We start from the raw sequence: 18,702 nt of genomic DNA, 5'->3' as shown, positions 1-18,702 counted from the left end.
AGCAACAATCCCTGACGTGTGGCAACATTACACCCCAGAAGCCTGACTCACACAGGGCGGCACGGCCCAGCAGGCGTGAGCCACTCGGTCCCAGAAGCCAATCCGCTCGGTGTGTGCGGTGGGGGGTGGGGTGTCAACAAGTGGAAAATGCATGGTCTTCGGCGGCCCAGGGAGGGCATGTGGACCCTGGAGTAGAGTCCAGAGCCTTCTGCGGGCAGAGATCTCCGCAGCGGGTGGCTCCCAGCAAAGCGGCTCTGACTTATTGCCGTGGCTGGCACTGAGCAGCAAGCCGGGGGTGTCCGTAGTTTACACTGGACCCGGAGATCTCAGATTCCATCCCGTCTCCCCCCGGAAGCCTCCTGGGGTGAGGGGCGGCCTAGTGCGGTTGTGTGCCCACGTGTGTGTGCACAGGACCAAACCCGGGGCCCGAGCCCGTGGACGCGGAGTACCAGAGTCTTCAGGTCCTTGAGCTGGTTCCTCAGTTGGAAGAGCTCTGTGGAGGTGAGCAGGATGGTGTTGAGGGTGTGGACCATGGTGGAGGCGAACTTGAGGTCCTCCTCTTGGAGCAGGATGTCTGCCATCGAGTGGAAGATGTTCTCTGCGTTCAACAGGAGGCAGAGTTGCCTGGAAAACAGGCGGAGGGGAGGTTACAGAACCTCTGGGCTTAACCTAGGAAGCCTCTCCCTGGTCTTGCAGCATCCTGACGAAATCCGCTCCTTGCTGGGTTTGGCCTGGGACCCCAGCTCTCAGGCCTGTTGGGGACGGTGGGGTGCTGCTCACAGCGGGCCTGGCCCCAGGCCTCCCAGGACTGCTCACTCTGGCCCAGCAACTCTGGAGCGCCATGGGCTGGACTGACCTCCCTCCCCTGCCCCAGGCCCCACAATGGAATTCTAAAGAAACAGTGGGCCTCTGCCTACCACTGTCGCCACAGAAGCCCCGAGTTACTAACCTTCCAGATCTCCCGCGTGCCACAGCGACATCCCCCACGTGCCGAGGTACTCCCTACTCCTTCCCGCCTTTACTTTTTTGGATAGAGACAGTCTTCATGTGACAAATAACACATGCACTGGTCACCGATGTACTGGCTCCTGCCCGCCCCCCTGGGCTCAGGAACCTGTGTGTGTTGTTCACGGCTCTACTGCCCGTGCCTGGCCCCCCCAACACCTGGAGCACATGGTGCCTCCTGGCTACAGGGGCTCGGTGGGTGCTTGTGGGATGGACCGCCCCTCTGACAACCCTGAGTTTTATCTCTGCTGTTCACATAAGGAAGCTCTGGTGCAGTGAGGCAAAGTGAGTTGACCGAGGTCACGGGATGAGTTAGGGCCACTTCTTGCCACCATCTCTCCTCTAGGAAGTCCTGCAGGGATAAGGCTTAGTCTTTGTGGAAAGGAGCCTCCATTCTATAAAAAGGAAAACAGGAAATCCAGAGAATGGAGAAAAGCAGATTTTCCAGGGTCCCTGGGCCAAGATGACGTCAACAGTGAGAGGCAGGTCTCAAGGACAGGCTTGGAGGAAGCCTGTTGACCTCCCTCCTTTGCCATGGCGCCCATGGAGGCCCAACCAACCTTGAGGTGACGAGTGAGCCTTCCTGTCGGGAGTCTAGGGATCCCAAGGCTCCTGCAAACTGAGAAGGGCCAACCAAGGAGTGGGCAGGTGGGGCCTTCCTGTCGGGGTGTGGCCACTGAGCTACTGACGGTGCTCCGCATCCAGCTCTCCAACCTGCCCCGTCTCCCATCCGGGTGCAAGTCTGTCTGCCTGACTCTGCGTCCCTGCTCCTGGGAAGTACACAGACTTGGACATGGGCTTGTGGGGACAAAGGTCTGGTGTGCTGGACAACATGAACCACATCTGGAGCCAAGATGCTGGACATGTAGCTATGCCAGGTCACTGAACTCGTACTAAACTCTGCATTTATCAGGGTCTGGTTTCCTGCTTCCCCAAGCCATGCCTTGGGCCAGACAGCAGAAGATTCTTCCCCACCCCCGGCTCCAGAAAAATCCCAGAGCATTTGGTAATAGAGTGGCCAAACCACGAAGTGCAAACAGTGGGCAGGCCGTCTCCAGCCCAGGCCCAGCTGGAACCAGCAGCCTCGGGGAGGAATGCGCCAGAGAAGTGGAAACAAGGCTGTTGGGGCGGGGGGTGGGGCTGGACAGTGGTGTGGGATGGGCTCTGCCTTCGCCTGGGTGGCACCCGGGCTCACCTGTGCACACCCAGGGCCTGGATCATCCGACGAGCTGTGTGACCCCAGCGTCTCTGTGCCAACAATTTCTTCACCTCCTGATTGGGGATTATAATCCCCTGCATAATGGGGGCTACTCAGAGGACAGCGGCCACGACTGGGGACAACTCACGGCGGGGTGCACAGTCTATGGCTAACGGGACCCTCCCTGGGTACCCCGGTAGTGCTGTGGGTGGGGTGACGGCCAGTTCATAGGAGGGAGCTTGGCTTTCTGCAGAGCACAGACAGTACTTTCTGTCCCCTCCTGGGCCTCCCATCCCTGGATAAGCCCTGTCTCCAGGGCCGTGGGATAGAAATGTTCCAGAAGGGCAGGCCAGGGAGGAAGGGGAGCATTCTGACAAATGGTCACAAATGCCCGTCGCCTGCAGCTGCTGCCGTCTCCATGACAGAGGCCAACAGCTGAGGCCCTGCCAGGCAGCCCTCTCCAGGGACCATGGGGCACAGGGCCGTGTGGCAGCCAGCGGGCGGGGGCAGCGCTCTCACGTGAGGACAGCTGGGGAAGTGTGGAGGGGTAAGCAAAGGGGGTGGTGCTGGTGAGGACAGGCGGCTGCCAAGGCCTCCTGGTGTCCCTCAGAACCCCGTAACACTGCTGGTGCTACAGAAGGTCAGGGATGGTGGAATTTTCTAGAAATGCTCTTCTCTCGCCACCAGTGACAGCACAGTGTCCTGGCTTTCCCTTCCCTCAGAGACTGCTCCTGCTCTCGTGTTGCGGTGGCCCTGCACACGCGTGCTCTCTGTCTCTCGTCTGCCTCTCTCGGCAGTCGCGCCTGGTGCCATTTTTTCAAGGCCATCTCTAGATCGGCGGCTGCCCGACAGGCACTGCAAATTCGGCAGGGCCACGGCACAGCGCTCCGGCTCCCCGCCTTCCCACCTCAGGAAGCAGTGTCACTGTCCCGGCCACGCAGCTGCTCCACCCAAACCAAGGAAGAAGTCGTCCTCGAACCCGTGGCTTCTCTGTCCAGTGCACCCAACAGCCCGGCAAGTGGTGGCCATCTCTTCTGGTCAATGCCAAGCCGTCTCCTCACTGGTCTCCCTGCTGCTTCTCTCACCCCTACAGTCCACCCTCCCAGTGGACTGCCCACCAGTGCAAGCCCTGGAAAGTGCTCATCAGAACATGCCCCCCACCACCCCCTCCCCGCCCCCCGTGCTTTCCCACGGGATCTAAACAAACTGCAACTCCTCACCATGCCTCTAGGATCTTGCATCTTCTGGTCACTTCTCTCCAACCTCAGCTCTTAGGATTCCTCCTTCACTCACCACATGCTGGCCCCTTGGGCTTTCCTTCTGTTCCTGACCTCTGCCCTGGCGTGAAAAGCTCTACCGAGGGACCCGCACACGGCCGGCCCCCTCTGGCCATGGAGGTGTGAGCTACAACCCTGGGCCCTGGGGACGCCTCTGTCCAGTGCACATCTCCTGCCACCAGCCCTTGCTAAGGAAAGTCCTGTGTCCTTCTGAGCGTTTCTCACTACCTGGATCATCTGGGTGACAGACTTGTCTACTGGGTCCCCACTGTCTCTCCCTCCAGAACGGGGGCTGCAAGGGGCAGGGTCCTGGCTGTGACCCTCATGAGGAGGGCCTGGCACTGGGTAGCTGCTAACTACTGCTGAACGTCACCGCGTGGAGACACTGGACAAAGGCGCAGAGCTACGCCTGCGCCCCGCTCTGGCACACCCCCTTCGCTCATCCTGGGCAGCCCCGGCCTGCTGTGCACGCCTGTCTGTGGAGAGCGGCTTCCCAGATGTTAAGTTTCCGCCTTCATCATCCTGGGCCCGGCTGCCCAGCCCAGGGGACGCGGGAGGCCGGCTCAGCTCAGCAGACCCCTGAACGCGTGCTGTGAGGACACAGGCATGACATGTTGCACCGAGGAGCTGCCCCCAAGCTCCACTAATTAAACCACCAAAGAGCGGAAGGGAGAGAAGCCAGGAAAGGGCCCCTCAGAGAGGAGCGGCGGTGGGGGGCGCACACCCTCCAGCTGGCCTCAAGCCCCACTGTGCTCTGGACGTTCGCCTCAGCAGGGCGGTCTTCCCCACCCCAGGAGGCTGCTGGGCAGAGGCTGGAGGGGCTATTCTGCCCCCCACCCCTGTGGCCGGGCCACCCTCGGAGGCAGGGGCTGCACCTCATCTCCTCTTATCCAGCCTCTGCCATCCCATCCCAAGGTCACCTGAACTTTGGGGAGAAGGAAAACAATTCCCAGAGTGCTGGGTCACGAAGCCTCCAGAAGGCAGGAACAATGAAGTATTAGCTAGCTCACTGGCAGCTCTTACCACACGCCAGGCACCGTGCTGAGGGGGTTACATGGGCCCTCGTGGGATGGGCAAGGGCTGACGGAAAGGACAGCAGCTCACGTCTGTGGGCTCACTGGGTCCTGGGCATTTTAGGGGGCAGGGCAAGGTGAATCTGGGTAGGTCAGCCGGGCCGCAGCCTGGAAGGCTCTGAGTACCTGAGCAGGACGCTGATTCCTCTTCCTGAGTAGTAAGGGGGAGGGTGGGGGGGGGGAGAGGGAGGCACCCACTTTTCACTTCAACCCCGAGCCCATGAAATGGCCTGCACGGGTGGCCTTGAGTCTCCAGAGGCCCAGCCCCAGGGTCCTCCCGGGGCATTTGCTGAGTCCTCACGCCATGCGGGGCAGGGGGTATCACTCCACATGGAGAGGACCACGTTGCCAGGCACACAGCTGATCAGGGGCGGAGGGAGGATCCAGACCCAGAAGAGTCCACTTCCAGAACCTGAGTCCCTGCTCCTACTCTGCCTCCCCGGTGCCCATCCGTGCCCAGCGGGGGCCTGGCAGACGGCTGCCTCGCAGGGCTGCAGCGTCATCACTTCTGCTGAGCCCCGGCCCTGCTTGGGCTGCCTGCCTGGCTCTCAAGCACAGCATCAATAATGAACACAGCTTGCAAGCATTAAACATTTGCCCGTATTTTTTAATACCCGTATTAAAGTACTATTCATCACGAGACAATGGCTTGGAGAATAGGGACAAGGCAGAGAGGTGAGGCAGAGGGAAACCTACAGGGAGTCTGGGAGGCCACAGCCCGCAGGCCCACCTCAGGGCTGGAGGGCAGGGGTCCACACGCATGTGCCCTGCGGTGGCCTCTCACCTGAGGCCGGAGGGCCCCGTGGGTGGTCTCCGCCTCCCCCTCTTCCAGCCGCCTGTTTGGCTGCGCAGCTGGTCCCCCTGCTTCTGGGTCTGGGTTCATGCCAGGGAGGGAACAGTTCTCTCTGGTCCCTTTTAGGGGAGCAACCTGTCTCTGGCCTGACCCGAGAGGGACCCCCACTTTCCCTAGTGGATTGAGAGGACACTGCCTCCCCATAGAGGTGCCTTCCTTGGGGGTAACTTCAAAAGACCAAGGTCTATAGCAGGGCCAGGGGAAGGCACCCTGGAGCATGGCCACACTGCCCTTGCCAGGCTGGTGTGAGTTTTGTGTCACAGTCCCTTCAACCACTAACACCGGCTAAGCATCCTCGTGCACCAGACTCCGGCCCTGAATGGCCACTGGCCTCAGTGGCGGCCAACGGTAGAAGATGTTCTCCAGAGCCCCGGTCTGGCACCCACCCACAGCCCCTGCTTCAGGTGATCTGTGGGCCAGGGCAGGGAGGAGGAGGGGGGTGTCAACTAGCCTTGCAGGTGGCTCGAGACAGGCCAGGCATGCCCTGAGGGCATGTGGCGCAGGCTTGGGCACAGGCTGGCCCCTACTAGGCCGACAGGGAGCCTGGCACTGTCCTGTACCCTGTCCTGGCAGTGGGAAAGGGACCCCAGGCTGCTCTTACTCTAGGGACCTGGACAGGTCACCAACCAGGGCAGGCCAAGACTTGGTTTGGAGGATAAGACCTGCCCAGCGGCTTTGTGCCCCCTTCCCTCATCAGGGCCACGTGCAGAGCAGGAAAGAAGAGGCCATCACCACTGAGGGTGCAAAGTGCGGTTTGCTTCTGCCTCCGGAAGCCTCTCTCCCAACTGGCCAGCCCTGCACCGCCGCCCCCGCCCCAACCCCCCATTCCCGGGCCTGGGTAAGGCATGAAGGATAGGGGTCGGCATTGAGGAAGCCTGTTGGGGTGGTGGGAGTGGTAAAAAGATGAGGGTGAGCAGTTCCTTTCAGGACAGAAGGACCCCAGGGCCTGGGGAAGGGCAAGGCTGGCCCAGGGGAGAGGGGCAGCTGGACAATGGGCTCCTTCCCAGGTCTAGGCCCGTCTGCAGGAGCAGGGGCCCCATACCAGGGTATGGGCCCTGGAGGGCAGAGTCCCAGCATGGACACATACCTTTCTCGGGGAGGAAGCACTCTGGCTCCCTGCCATGCTGCGCTCAGGGGAATCTGAACCCTGCCATGTGGCTTTGGGGAAGATGTAACACTTCTTCCCATGAACCCACTTCCCTGTGCCTTCTGCAAACAAGACCAGCAAAGCTGCCAAGGTCAGGAACTGCCCCCCTTTCATTGTCAGCCGATCCTTCCCAGGTCCCTGGGCCATTTGCAAGACACTCATGTTGGTTCCCTCCTGGGGCTCTTCTCCGGCTTGCATCCCCAAGTAAGGGCATGCTGATGCCCCCACTACCCCCGCCCCAACTGTTCTGACACTGAGCCCAGAGCTGAGGGCTGGCCGGGGAAGGGAGCTAATCCACACTCGCTGGGGGCTGCCGCCCTCCACTCTCCTACCCTCTCTCCTTCCACAGGCCTGGCTTTTTAAAGAGAGACGAAAGGCAGAAGCAGATGGTGTGTCTGACCCTTGGAGGGGGTGCCTGGGGTGAGCGCTCAGCCTGAAGGGCCCAGGAGCGCCTCCCTCACCTACTGCCCAACAGTGTTGGCTTTCAGGTGCTGGGGGGCACAGCCCACCCTGCTGGTGACTCGGCCCAAGGCTACTGGACAGGGATGTGGTAAGGGCCCCAGACGGATTCAAGAGAAGTTTAAGGGGAGATGGAGGCCTTTCCCATTCTTGACTGTCCCAAGTCGACGTGAAAGCCACCAGCAGAGGACACAGAATAGCTAGCCCAATGGGGAGAGACTCTGGACAACAGCACACTTGAGTGGAAGGAGATGCCAGTGTTGAGAGAGAAGCTGGAGAACCCACCTCCCACCCCCAGCCTCCCCCAGCTGCTATTCATGCTCCCTTCCTGCTTCAACACTGTTGCCCCTCGGGGCCAACTGCCCCTCGATGAAGAGAAGTCAGAATGAGCCTTCAGGGAGTGTGCCCCGGCTCTTTAACGCACCCCCCCCCCCCCATCTCCTGTGCCATCAAGGGGACGAGGCCTCCAGAGCCGGCCAGACCCAGAGGAACCAAGCCATTAGTATCACATGGGAGGTGGGCCACATGGTTGATTCCATCGGGCACCTCCCGCTGGGCTGGGCCCAGTAAACAGCTTCCCAGAGACACACAGGAAGGTCCGCTTGCGGCTCCTAAACCGCCCGCCCATGCTGCCCTGCCCCACCTCCACTTCCGTGCTCTGGCATCAGGGCCCCCTGGCACCCCGGGTCCTGCCCAGGCAGGTCCAGGCGTCCAGCTGCACTGGGCCTGGCTTGCGGCTCGGCTCTCTGGTGGGTGGCCTGGGGAGGGGATGGTCAGCTCAGGGGTGGTGAACACGGCTCAGCTGGGGTGTGGAGGGCGACTGGGAAGGCAGGCCTGGTTCTAGCTCCCTTGCCGAGGCTAGAACTGGACGCTGCCTTTGAGGAAAGCTCCGGGCGGGGTGGCCCCCACAGCCCTCTGCAAGGTGGCCTCAGGGCCAGGCCCACTGGGGCAAGGAACAAGTTCCAGGCACCACTGGTGCAGGTGTCCTTGGAGGCAGGGCCAAATCATTTCTGCTTAGAGCCCTTCCCTCTCCCTGTAGCTGGGCCTCCTTCCTTCATCTCCATCCCCAGCACCTGTGTCCTGACCAGGCCAACACCACGCACGGAGATACAGGCCCTCACTTCTCTACTTTGGCCACTTGCTGGGGTCTACATCCCCTCAGTGGTCTAAGGCCAAGAGGACGTGGGCTGTCCTGGCAGATGCCTGGAGTCTCACAACCTTAAGTCCCAAGTGCAGCCTGATGTCAAGTATAGAAAACACAGGGGCCCAGAGCCACTGCCACCATTCCCACTGAGCCTCACTGGCTTTGGGGAAGATGTAACAATTCTTCCCATGAACCCACTTCCCTGTGCCTTCTGCAAACAAGACCAGCAAAGCTGCCAAGGTCAGAAACTGCCCCCTTCCTCGTCAGCTGATCCTTCCCAGGTCCCTGGGCCATTTGCAAGATGCTCAAGCTGGTTCCCTCCGATCGAGCCCCACCTCCCATCCCCAAGTAAGGGCATGCTGATGCCCCCACTACCCCCGCTTGCCCTCCAGCCTTGGCCTCGGCCCTGCCCCTGCCCGACGGCTGGGATCCTTTAGGAGTTTAAAGAGAAAGCAGCCTTCAGGTCAGAGTAACATTAGAACAGGGAGGTAGGAGTGGCCTCCCATCTGAAGTTCAGAAAGCTCCAGAGCTTCACTGCCCCCACTTCTCCCCCTCCCACCCTGCCCCACACTCCTCTTCCCTTCCAGCTCCCTGCTTCCCAAGTATGAAAACTGTAAATCTGTTTTATTTATTTCAATCACTCCTCAGCAGTGTGCCCCTCAGGGCAGAGGCAGCCATGGTAACCCTGCCAACTCATGCCTTAAAAATTCATCGTGTTTAATGCAGTCGATGTGTCTGATACGTTTTAAAAGTTTCTTTTGGGGGGGGTGGAGGGGGTGGGAGGAGGCACAAGGACTTGTTTTTCTGGGTCTTGCTAGGAGCTGGGGGAAAGGGATGGAGGGAGGGACACAGCATGATGGGGAAGAGGAAGAAAAGGGCTTTTCATCTACTTAGCTCTCTGTTCCTCTATTAAAGAGCAGCACGGCCAGGCTCCCGGGGGGCACAGACACCTGGGCTGGGCTCACCTGGAGACCTCCAGCGAAGGCCTCATCTGGATGGGAGTGGCTAAGAGAACCAAATGGTCTCAGCTGCCTTGGGGTCAGCCAACCCCTCTCCAGGTTTGGGGCTGTCTCTAGGGACCAAGATGAGAGCAGCGCAGAGCCAGGAGAGGTGACTCCCCGCCTCATACACTGCCAGGGTGGTCAGGTGGCCCTCTCTGCCTGCTCCTCAGGACAGAAGCTGTCTCCTGCACCTGGCCCAGCTGACAGACTCGGCCCCATTTTCCTTGTGCTCTTCTCAATCTGGCCAAGCCTGTTGCCCACTGTGCATCTGTAGGGACCGCGCCAGCCTCCTTCAGGCCTTTGTTCAGTTGTCCCCAAGCAGGACCCCTGGGAGGGTCTGTGACCCCTCTCCTGCCTCACCTGCGCTAGTTCCCCACACTCTCCTTCCTCCAGCTCCGCATGGTCTTCCACCCTCCTGAACTTCACCTCCCGACATCCACTTGGGGTGTGTCTCCTTTCTTTTTTTTTTTTTTTTAAATATTTTATTTATTTATTCGACAGATAGACAGCACAAGCAGGCAGAGTGGCAGGCAGAGGGAGAGGGAGAAGCAGGCTCTCTGCCGAGCAGGGAGCCGGACGTGGGGCTCGATCCCAGGACCCCAGGATCATGACCTGAGCCAAAGGCAGCCACTTAACCGACTGAGCCACCCAGGCGCGCCATGTGTCTCCTTTCTTAACCTATGCTTCCCAAGGCAGAATGTGTCTGAAACCCCATTAGGCCTGGCCCAGGGATGGATACTTATGGAAGAGAGGACGAACTGACAGGAGGAGCAAGGCAGCTTGCATTACTTCCACTATGGAACTTGGCTTGCGTGAGGAACTACAAGGGGCTCAGGTGGGTTTGAACACTGCATGGGGGGTTTTTGTGAAGAGTCTAGTGCTGGCTGAAGCGCTTTCAGACTTTGCCAGGAGAGGCCTCTGAGGAGACTCAGCAGGTGTCTGACTTACAGACAAGGTCCAGGTTTGTGTCCCAGAAAAGAGGCTCCACCTTCTATCCCACGTGGTGGAGATACCCCAAAATATGGCTGGATGCAGGTCAGAGGGCAAGGGCGGGATCCCTGTGCTGGGGGTGCCTGGGACACCACAAGTCACGCAGGGAAGACCCTGGGGGCTGGGCTGAGTTGTGTTGGCGCTGGAGGAAAAGGCGCTTATTAGGAGGCGGGGGAGGTGGTATGAGCTGGAGGCCACCCCTCTAGGCCTGGAACCCTTGGTAGGGAAGCCCACGGTCCCTCAGCATTTCATCTTCTCAACACTTAGAACAAATGAAAACAAAGGGAAGGCTCACTGAAGGAAATCCTGTCTCCAGGACAATCAGTTCCAAGAACCACTGACACACGGCAAGCCCCCGAGAACAGCCGGGTCCCTGTCACGGAGGTTCCTGCCCCGTAACGACCACACACGGCACGTTTGTGAGAGCTTTCTCTTCCTTAGGCATGTCACATACCTTGAATCCCTTTACCATGGGACAGGTGTTATTTCCGCCACCCCTCTGAGCAGAGAATGAAAGTGAGGCACAAACGAGAGCCTTGCCAAACCCTGTCTGGTGGCCCATCCCAGCCCCCACGCTCCGAGCTGCTGCCGGACCCCATACCCAGCCCGTGGGTTTCACGGCCCAGCTGGCTCAGGGGCTCAGATATGGTCTTTCTGGAAGACCGATGGTTTGGGGGTACCTTGGCTGCAGATATCACTGGGCCTTCTGATGGACTGAAGCCCGAGTTTCTCCAGAACCTTCCTGTGACTTGGGAAGTTTATCTGCAAACCGGCTCCTTCCACCTGACTCTCACCCCGGGGCTCCCTTGGTGGGTGGCAGGCAATGACCACACAGGCCATACCTGGCCGGGACAGTGCTGACTGTGCTAATGCTTAGTTCTCATGGCTTTTTCTCCTAGTGGTCGAGTGGGAGCCCAAGTCCGGGCACTGCACCCACAGCTCTGCTATAGCCACAACCCAAACTCAGATCTGGTTGGGGTGGTGGTGGGTGGGGGATGACTCTGTGCAGGTGACTCCATCAGCAGCTTCCCAGAAACCTCTGCTAGGAGCCCTGGCTCCTGAGTGCGGGGCCCAGGCCAGCTGGTGGCTGAGGTCTGAGGGGGGAGGAGGGATTTCAATACAGTGATTGCTGGGGCTCTGAATGCAGGCCCACACGGCCAGGGAAAGAGCAGCTCTGAGGCTCACAGGTCTGAGTCCCTGGATTAACCATCAGAGAATCATGGACGGAAACTTTCTCTCCCTTTGAAGACCTCTGAGCTCCCACCCTTCCAAGCAGGGTTTTTTCCCAAGGACATGCTTAGCCTCCCTGCCCATGAAGTGTCCGCAAACTGCCCTATGTCCACACCCACAGAGCCTGGCAAACTGCTGTCAGGCCCTGGATGTGCCTGCCCATCCACGCCCCTGCCAACTTCCAGCCAGGTACATGGAGGTCCTCAGGGATCCTGTGCTCACGGGACAGAGGACCGAAGTGAAGCCAAGCACTGCCAGGCCCACGGCGGAGTAGAGCCCCTGACCCGGAGTTCCTGTCCCATTCTGCCAGACCGTCCCATGCAGCGTGTCACCTGCAGGACAGACCCCTCCTCCCCAGTGCAGCTCTTCTTTCCATCTGACTGAGAGCTCCAATTCCTCTCGATGCAAATGTCCAGCACAGGGACACCCTTCACCCCATGGCTTGTGACACATCCACAGGCAGAAGTAGACAGGTAGAGACATAGAATCTGTCTTAGGACGGGAAAGGGAAAGTGCCCCCCCCGCATCTCTGCCATTTCCGCTTAAAACTATGGGGGTGACCTTCTGAGAACTAAGGCAAGCATGTAGGACAAGTGCCAGGAACCAGAGGAGCCCACCCAGGGCTGCTCCCTCGTACCTGGGAATGACCTGGGGACACCCCTTGTCCCGAATGTCTTCCTGTTACCAAGTTGCTCTGGTCAGATTTTCTACTGCTTCATCCCATTATTCCCAAACTAGTGCTTTGTTCCAGGCCAAGGGATTACTCCCCACTGCTGCTTTTACGACCACAAACTTTTCCAGATGGTGAGCATCTCCCTTCCACCATGCTGGGCACTGAGCCCAGACACCGAGGCCTCCCTGTAACTCTGCCCCTCTCACCTCAAAGCCATGTCCCCAACCTGAGCCCAGCAGCCTGCTGGTCACGTAGTCACCACACTGAGGTCAGAATTCCTCCCCCCCCCCCCCCCCCGGCAAACTCTTCATCAAACGGGCTGGTTGTTCTGGTGGTCGTGAGCCCTGGGTAAGCACTGCGATGCGCCTCTATCTCACGTTCCCATGGTGACTTTCCTCTAAGGGATTTAATGTGCCCTGAATGGCTCCAACCAGGGGCTGCCATTTTGCTTGCTGGTGGCAGCCTCAGTTCTCTGTCCTGCCCCGCCCCCCTAACACTTCTCAGTGGGAGCCACCGCCCCTTGGCCCATCAGTATCCTAGCCCACCCACAAGGTCACGCAATCACTGTTCAGAACCAGGAAGGCCCTCCAAGCCAGGAACAGTGCCTTACCAAGAGACCCCTAAACCTGGCTATATGCTGGAATCGCCTGAAACCATATGGGACACCAAGACCAAGCTCAGGCCCACTCCAGGAAGTGGTGATCTGTATTCTTAATGGCCTTCACAGTTGGGACGGAGAACCACTGCCCCCAAACTGCCTCCCCAGAGCTACTGCCATAAGCTCAGTGATGGCACTCTCTGGTAGAAATGGGGAGATCTTACTAGCAGTCCCAAAGGAGCCCTGACCGCTGTCCTCGAGATGTACCCCACCTCCCCAGAGCCCGGGCCTGGTCTTCTTAAGTTTCCACCTGGCCTTTGGCTATTTCCCCACCGGTCTCCACCGTAGGGCTCCCAAGCCCGCTGTGCGCAGCCCCGACTCCCTCTGTTCAAACGGAAGGAAAAGGAGGGCAACACTCAGGCCAGAGCCGTGCCTGCCACCCTGGCCTCAGGCTGTGCTTCCTCGGCTGTCACGGATGCTGCTGCGTTGGGCACATGTCGCTCCTGCCTTTCTGCCCTTCAGATCTTTAGCCTTGGGGGTTTTATGAAATTTTATAAACTGAGATTGCTGTCTGTAGCCCTTTACAAGTACCCGCTTACAGGGTATGAAGCTAAGCGTCGGAAACAATGCGAAGTGAAACAGTAATACCCCACTGCTGGTCAGAGAGCAAATATCCAGCAGCCTCACTGCTGAGTCTCTTGGAAAATGGTAAGAAGATCAGAGGGAAAGGGCTGGGAGGAAGGAAGAGCCACGCAGAAGCGACGGGACAAAGACAGCAAGGAAGGGACTCCCTTGGTCCTTTGTGGCCGAACGAAGGGGGTTTCTCTTATTTGTACCCTCCTTAACCCCGTGCCGGGAAGCTGTGAAAATTCCTCGTGATCAGTCATTTTCAGGGAGTTTCAAGATGCATGAAATGGGCTTTTCATCCGAACGTTCCTTTCCAGCCCAGGAAATCCGCATCGGATTAAATGAATAGAGCGGGAAAGGTGGGAGGTGTTTGTGGAAGTCCCTCTGGGGAAAGTGTCTGCAGGCATCTGGAGTCCCCAGTCTCAATTACAGACCAGGCTCTCCGCGGCAGAGCTGGGCCAGGCAAGCGGCCACCCTGCCCTCCCCCTGCACCCGCCACCACGCCCACAGAGACAAGCGATGGAGTTGAACACGGTGAGGTGGTGGCCTTGATAAGGGAGGGTGACCCGGAGCCACTGTGCTTGGAGCTGAGAGCACAGTGACCAAGTGCACTCGGGATCCTGAGGGAGGTGCGCTTGGCGCGTGCAAATAAGGCAGCCTGAGGAGCCATCCGAGTCCCGGGTCCACTGCTGGAAATGCACAACCACAACCAAAACCAAACTTGGCCATGCTGTGTATTCACAAGCGTAAGACTGAGTTTTGGAAGGAAATACATGGTACCAAAACAGAGGCTACTCCTGGGGGAGGAGGTGGTGTTGATGGGCCTTTTACATTTTAAGCTAGGTCTTCTGCACTGTTTTGGTTTTTTATCTTACGTGGTCTACATTTTTTTCAACAACAGCTAAGAAGGAAGTTCTTTTGGGATCTTCTGGACTCCGTTGTGGAGATTCTCAGAGGAGGCGCGGGGAGCAGGGTGCTGGGAAGGGGGCGTCTCCTCTGAGTGTCCCTGCTCCCGCCCAGATGGCAGAGCTTCTCTCTCCCTGGTGGGGGCTGCTGCAGATTTGCTGATTTAACAATGGAAACATGCATTTTACAAATGAGAGGATCAACAGCCGGGAGATGGTATTTTTAGCTACTGCTCTTTGCTTCAAAGGCGTAGGTTTCATCTAAAACCAGGCAAACCTCCTACAAAGTCTGCCTGTTTGCAAGGAGCGATTAGCATAATACGAGCAGGAGAAAAGGCCTGGCTCCACTCGCAGGCAGGAGTGCCTACTACAGGGGAGGCTTTCTCTGGAAATAGAATCACGAAGAGAAAGTCTCAATGGAGACGAAGCCCCTGCCTTCAATCAGAGCAGAGCTGCCCTGCACTGCCTGCCCAGAGAGGCCGAGGATCGTGGGTGCGAGCGGCGCGCAGCGTGAGATGCGTGTCCACGCGTGGCCACGGCTGCGCCCGGCAAGGCCACCCCCTGGGCTGCTGTTGATAGCGTCACTAGGGCCCCATGCAATCACATTCTTCCAGTAGAAGTACGGAGGGGCTAAGGGCTGCCTTTCCAGATGCCCCTTCTGAGTGGGAGGGCAGAGGCAAGTCAAGGCTGATGGAGAGGGTGGACTGGGAGATTGTTGGAGGGGCAGTCGGAGCAGGAGGACTCAGATGATGAAACCTCAGGGAGGTGTCCTCCCTGGAGGCTGTGCCAGGGCGCCCAGCCCCTGAGAAGTGGCACAGCTGTGGGTAAGGCTGCACTGTGGCCCCTGCCCCCCCCCACCTCATGCCCCTCGGGCACTCAAGCCAGTTGGGGTCTGTCCATCCTGCCTTCCTTTCTCCGGACGTCCCCCTCCTCACCCTCCTGCCCTGCCATCGTGCTGGCTTGGGAAGACTGAACATGTGGAGAGAGCCTTGACATTTTCTCCCGACCCCACAGAAATGCAATGAAAGCTGTGACCTTCCGAGAACCATAATGACAGATTCTCATCCCGGGAGCCGAGCTGGGGGCAGATATCGCCGGGGAAGCCGCTTGGTCACACGAGACCCAGAGCCCCATCCTGGCGAGAGTGTGACCTTGGGCTGCAGCGGGGGATCAGGGGCAGAGAGTGGTGGCGCTGCTGCTATGTCGGGTACTAGTGGCCCGAGAGAGAGCAGAGGGACTGCAGGGGTGGGGAGCTGACGGAGCAGCCGGGTCTGCACTGCCCCCTGCCCTCGGGGTCCCCACGGCAGTAAGATCACAGGTCTTCCTGCAGAGGGTCAGGAGACCGGGAAATACTCCCAGACAGGGTGTGCAGCTGAAGATCTAAGAAACCAATTACCACACTACTGGGGGGCTGGGAGAAGCAGAAGGGATGGGGGTGCGCAGCTGCTCTGGCTTCAAGGGCAGGAAGGAAGTGAGGTCACTCTAGGAACTGGCCAACTGTCTGGGCCAGGGGCTACTGACACAGGTGGGCGGGGGGGGTCCTTCAGGAAAGGGGCTCAAAGGAGGGGCTCAGCTCACGTGGGACGAAGAAAAAAGCGGACTCTTCTCAGGAGAAATGACTGGACAAGGCAAGCTGGCTGAATTCACAGGCACCTGGAATTAAGTGACTGAAGGCAGTGTCCCCTGAAGAGTCAAACAAGTTGGGGCAGGGACGTCTGGGGTGCTGAGAAAGTTTTTAAATTTAGTCCAGATTATCTGCTCAAACTGCTGCTCCCAGCAGCAGTGAATCTTCTAGAAAGATGAAGCAGCCCAATTCCTTGTCAAGCAAGCTTCTTGAGCCACTCCTTAACTAGTCTTTGGTGTTTGGGGAGGCTAATGGTGGGGGAGAGCCTGTAAGGTCACAAGGTAACACACACTTGAGTACCCCCTGCACCCTGTGGGCCCACTTCCCTTGCATTCACTGGATGTTACGGAAGCATGGCAGGGCACTGGGCTGTGGGGGGCCAGCCACCTCAGTGTGGCCTCATGCAGACTTGCAGTCGTTCCTTGGCTGGGGGAGATAGAGGCTTGCTCAGTGCCATCCTGAAGACTCTAGGGGTGGCCACCTATCAGTGGTTTCTCCTCTCAGGGTCTTGTGCATGCTTATAGCAGGTGGAAAGAGTTTTCTGAACCTGCTCAGGCCCTTAAGTGGTTCACTGGGTACCTCAGGGCTGCTCATGAAATAGTCAGGGGCCTGGTCACAGCTGCACCCCCAGCTCCCTGGGGTGCCAGGGCACAAGCCCCCAGGCCCACAGCAGGCTTCTGAGCAGACTGCTGGCTTCATCAGAAACACCTTCTCCTCCCCAACCCTACCCAGTCCCTACTTATCTTTCATGGCTAAGTTAGACAGCATCTCTTTCCTGAAACTTTCCTGGACCCTTCCATGGGGACTGGGCATTACCCCCACCTCATCTGCTCCCACAGACCACCACTGCTGCTGGTGTTTGTGACTGACCCCGGGAGCGTAGGGACCAGCTCTGTCCACTGTGGTGTTCCCGCCAGTGGGCACTAAGACAGGTCTGCTCAATGACAAATGGCATTTCCTGGCCAGCCCCTGGGGAGGTGGGGGCAGTGCTAGGGAAGAGACTCTTATCTGTCCTCACAGGGGAGGGGCCGAGTGCTTGCTCCAGGCATTTCCATTCTCAGAGAGAGGACTCTTGCCTGGCCTGACAGCTGTGGCCTAATTTCCAGGGCTATACCCAGGCTCCTTATTTTAACCCACTTCGTATTTTTCATTCCTGAAGCATGGGGGGCGGGGGGGGGGATGGAGCGGGATTGGGGAATGGGGGAGGTGTGGACAAATGGAAGAGATGAGCTCAGTGGGGCTGGAGCACTCAGGCATTCTGGGGAGGGAATGTGCCAAGAGGAAAAAGGGATGGGGTGAGGAGGGCCAAATTGATTTTTTTTTTAATTTTAAAAAGGAAAAAAATCCCAAACCCTACCCCCTTGGTTTTCCTCAGTAAGCATTTTCAACAAGGTCACAAACGCAGTGGCTCTATAGATTTTTGGCTGCAGACCACATTTCAGGCAGCCTTTAAAAGCCAATTCTTGGCGTAGCTTCAGCTGAGCCTGAGGAGAGGGAAAATTAGGGCACTTTTATGCTCCGAGAAAATATCAGATCCAGGTCACAGCTTTTTGGCTCCGCTGAAGCTGTGGGGTACCCCCTTTAACATAAGCCCAAACCTGAGGACCGCGCCCCCCCCCCCCCCGCCACCGTTTCCTCCAGAGCTCGAGTCACAACACCAGGGCACACATTTCTTGGTCACTTGTCACCTGTCTGCCAATGTCACTAGACTGCCCCCTCGGTGAAGGGAGGGGTGGGCTCTCGGGCTCTTGTGTGCCCGGGGCTGGCGTGGGGCCTGGTAGACCGCACACGCTCCAGGAACAGTCATGGAAAGGACCTTGTAGACAGTGAATCTTTGACCCTTACCGCCAGCGGGGCTAGCCTGAGCTCCTCCTTCTAACAGTGCCCCAGACCCACCCGGGTCCCTGTCCGCACAGTGTGCTGGCTGGGCTTGGGTCTGCCTAGCCCAGGCTGCGGCATGAAGGCAGCACGTGCAAACAGTTACTGGAAAAACCAGAGCTTCCATTTCCTTGTGTGTGAAAGAATTCAGTTGATTCTTAAGGTCCCTTCTGGCCACTCTGAACTGAGCCTCAAATCCACACGGAGACTCTCCTGGTCTCTCTTTGATCCCAGCCTGGAGCCATCATTCTGGGAGCACGCCCAAGAGGGCCTGTGTCTAACCAAGTCCACAGCCAGCCATACAGCCCATGACCTAGTCTTTGGTGGGGTGCAGTGTTCAAAAGGTAGGAAGCCACAGAGAAGGGATGAGCTGGAGGCTGGATTCCATTTCCCGCCTGCCCTCGGAGTGGTCTCTGGGAAGGTCACAGGTCCCTGGTCACTACTCAGCAACACCCCCCCACCCCGCCCCTTTCCGGGGCAGATGGAGGATTTGGCTGCTGGGAGCGTGGAAGGGATGTGTCACTCCTTCCGCTGCCCCACAGGGGGCCCCGCTTCATGTCCCCCCCTTCAGTCCACATATGGACCTCGACCACAGGGTGGATGCCGCTTGGGTCTGCCTCCCTCAGGGTGGATGGCCTGCCCAGGGTGGGCTGACAGAGGAGGAAGAAGAGCCAGCTATGGAGGTGACAAGGTAAGACCAAGTCCTGAGGACATGAGGAGGGCTCTTGCCGCACATGAGCCACTCCTCGGACCCGAAAGCACACTCCCTTTCTGTTTTTCTACACAGAGCGGGAGCCGGTTTTCTGTCACATGCAGTCAAGAGTCCTGACTGGGTGGCACTGAACAGGGCAGGGCCTAGGTCAGGGGCAGAGGATGAGAGGACGCCCGGGGTCATGTGTTAAGTTTGTTCAATGGCTTCCTCCCTTCTGCTTCCTTCGAAAACAAGAGACAGTGACGATCGGCCGCAGACCACGGAGGGAGAGGCAGTGCGCGGCATGAGAGCGAGCGAGGGGCTGGAGG

The 18,702-nt window shown here is 58.6% G+C and overlaps 1 protein-coding gene across 1 annotated transcript in view; it reads right to left on the bottom strand.

Moving 5' to 3' along the window:
* The window catches only part of VAC14 (VAC14 component of PIKFYVE complex), a 102,036-nt gene that overhangs the window by 9,435 nt on the left and 73,899 nt on the right, over positions 1-18,702 (bottom strand). The window contains exon 15 of the mRNA XM_028092304.2: positions 450-624. Coding sequence (XP_027948105.1) covers positions 450-624 — 175 coding nt within the window. The remainder of the gene's footprint in view (positions 1-449; positions 625-18,702) is intronic.

This window comes from Eumetopias jubatus, unplaced genomic scaffold, assembly GCF_037043125.1.
Source record: "Eumetopias jubatus isolate StellerSeaLion01/CBP00866 unplaced genomic scaffold, mEumJub1_p1.0 scaffold_10, whole genome shotgun sequence".
NCBI lineage: Eukaryota > Metazoa > Chordata > Mammalia > Carnivora > Otariidae > Eumetopias > Eumetopias jubatus.
This window is presented reverse-complemented; position numbering and strand designations above follow the sequence as displayed.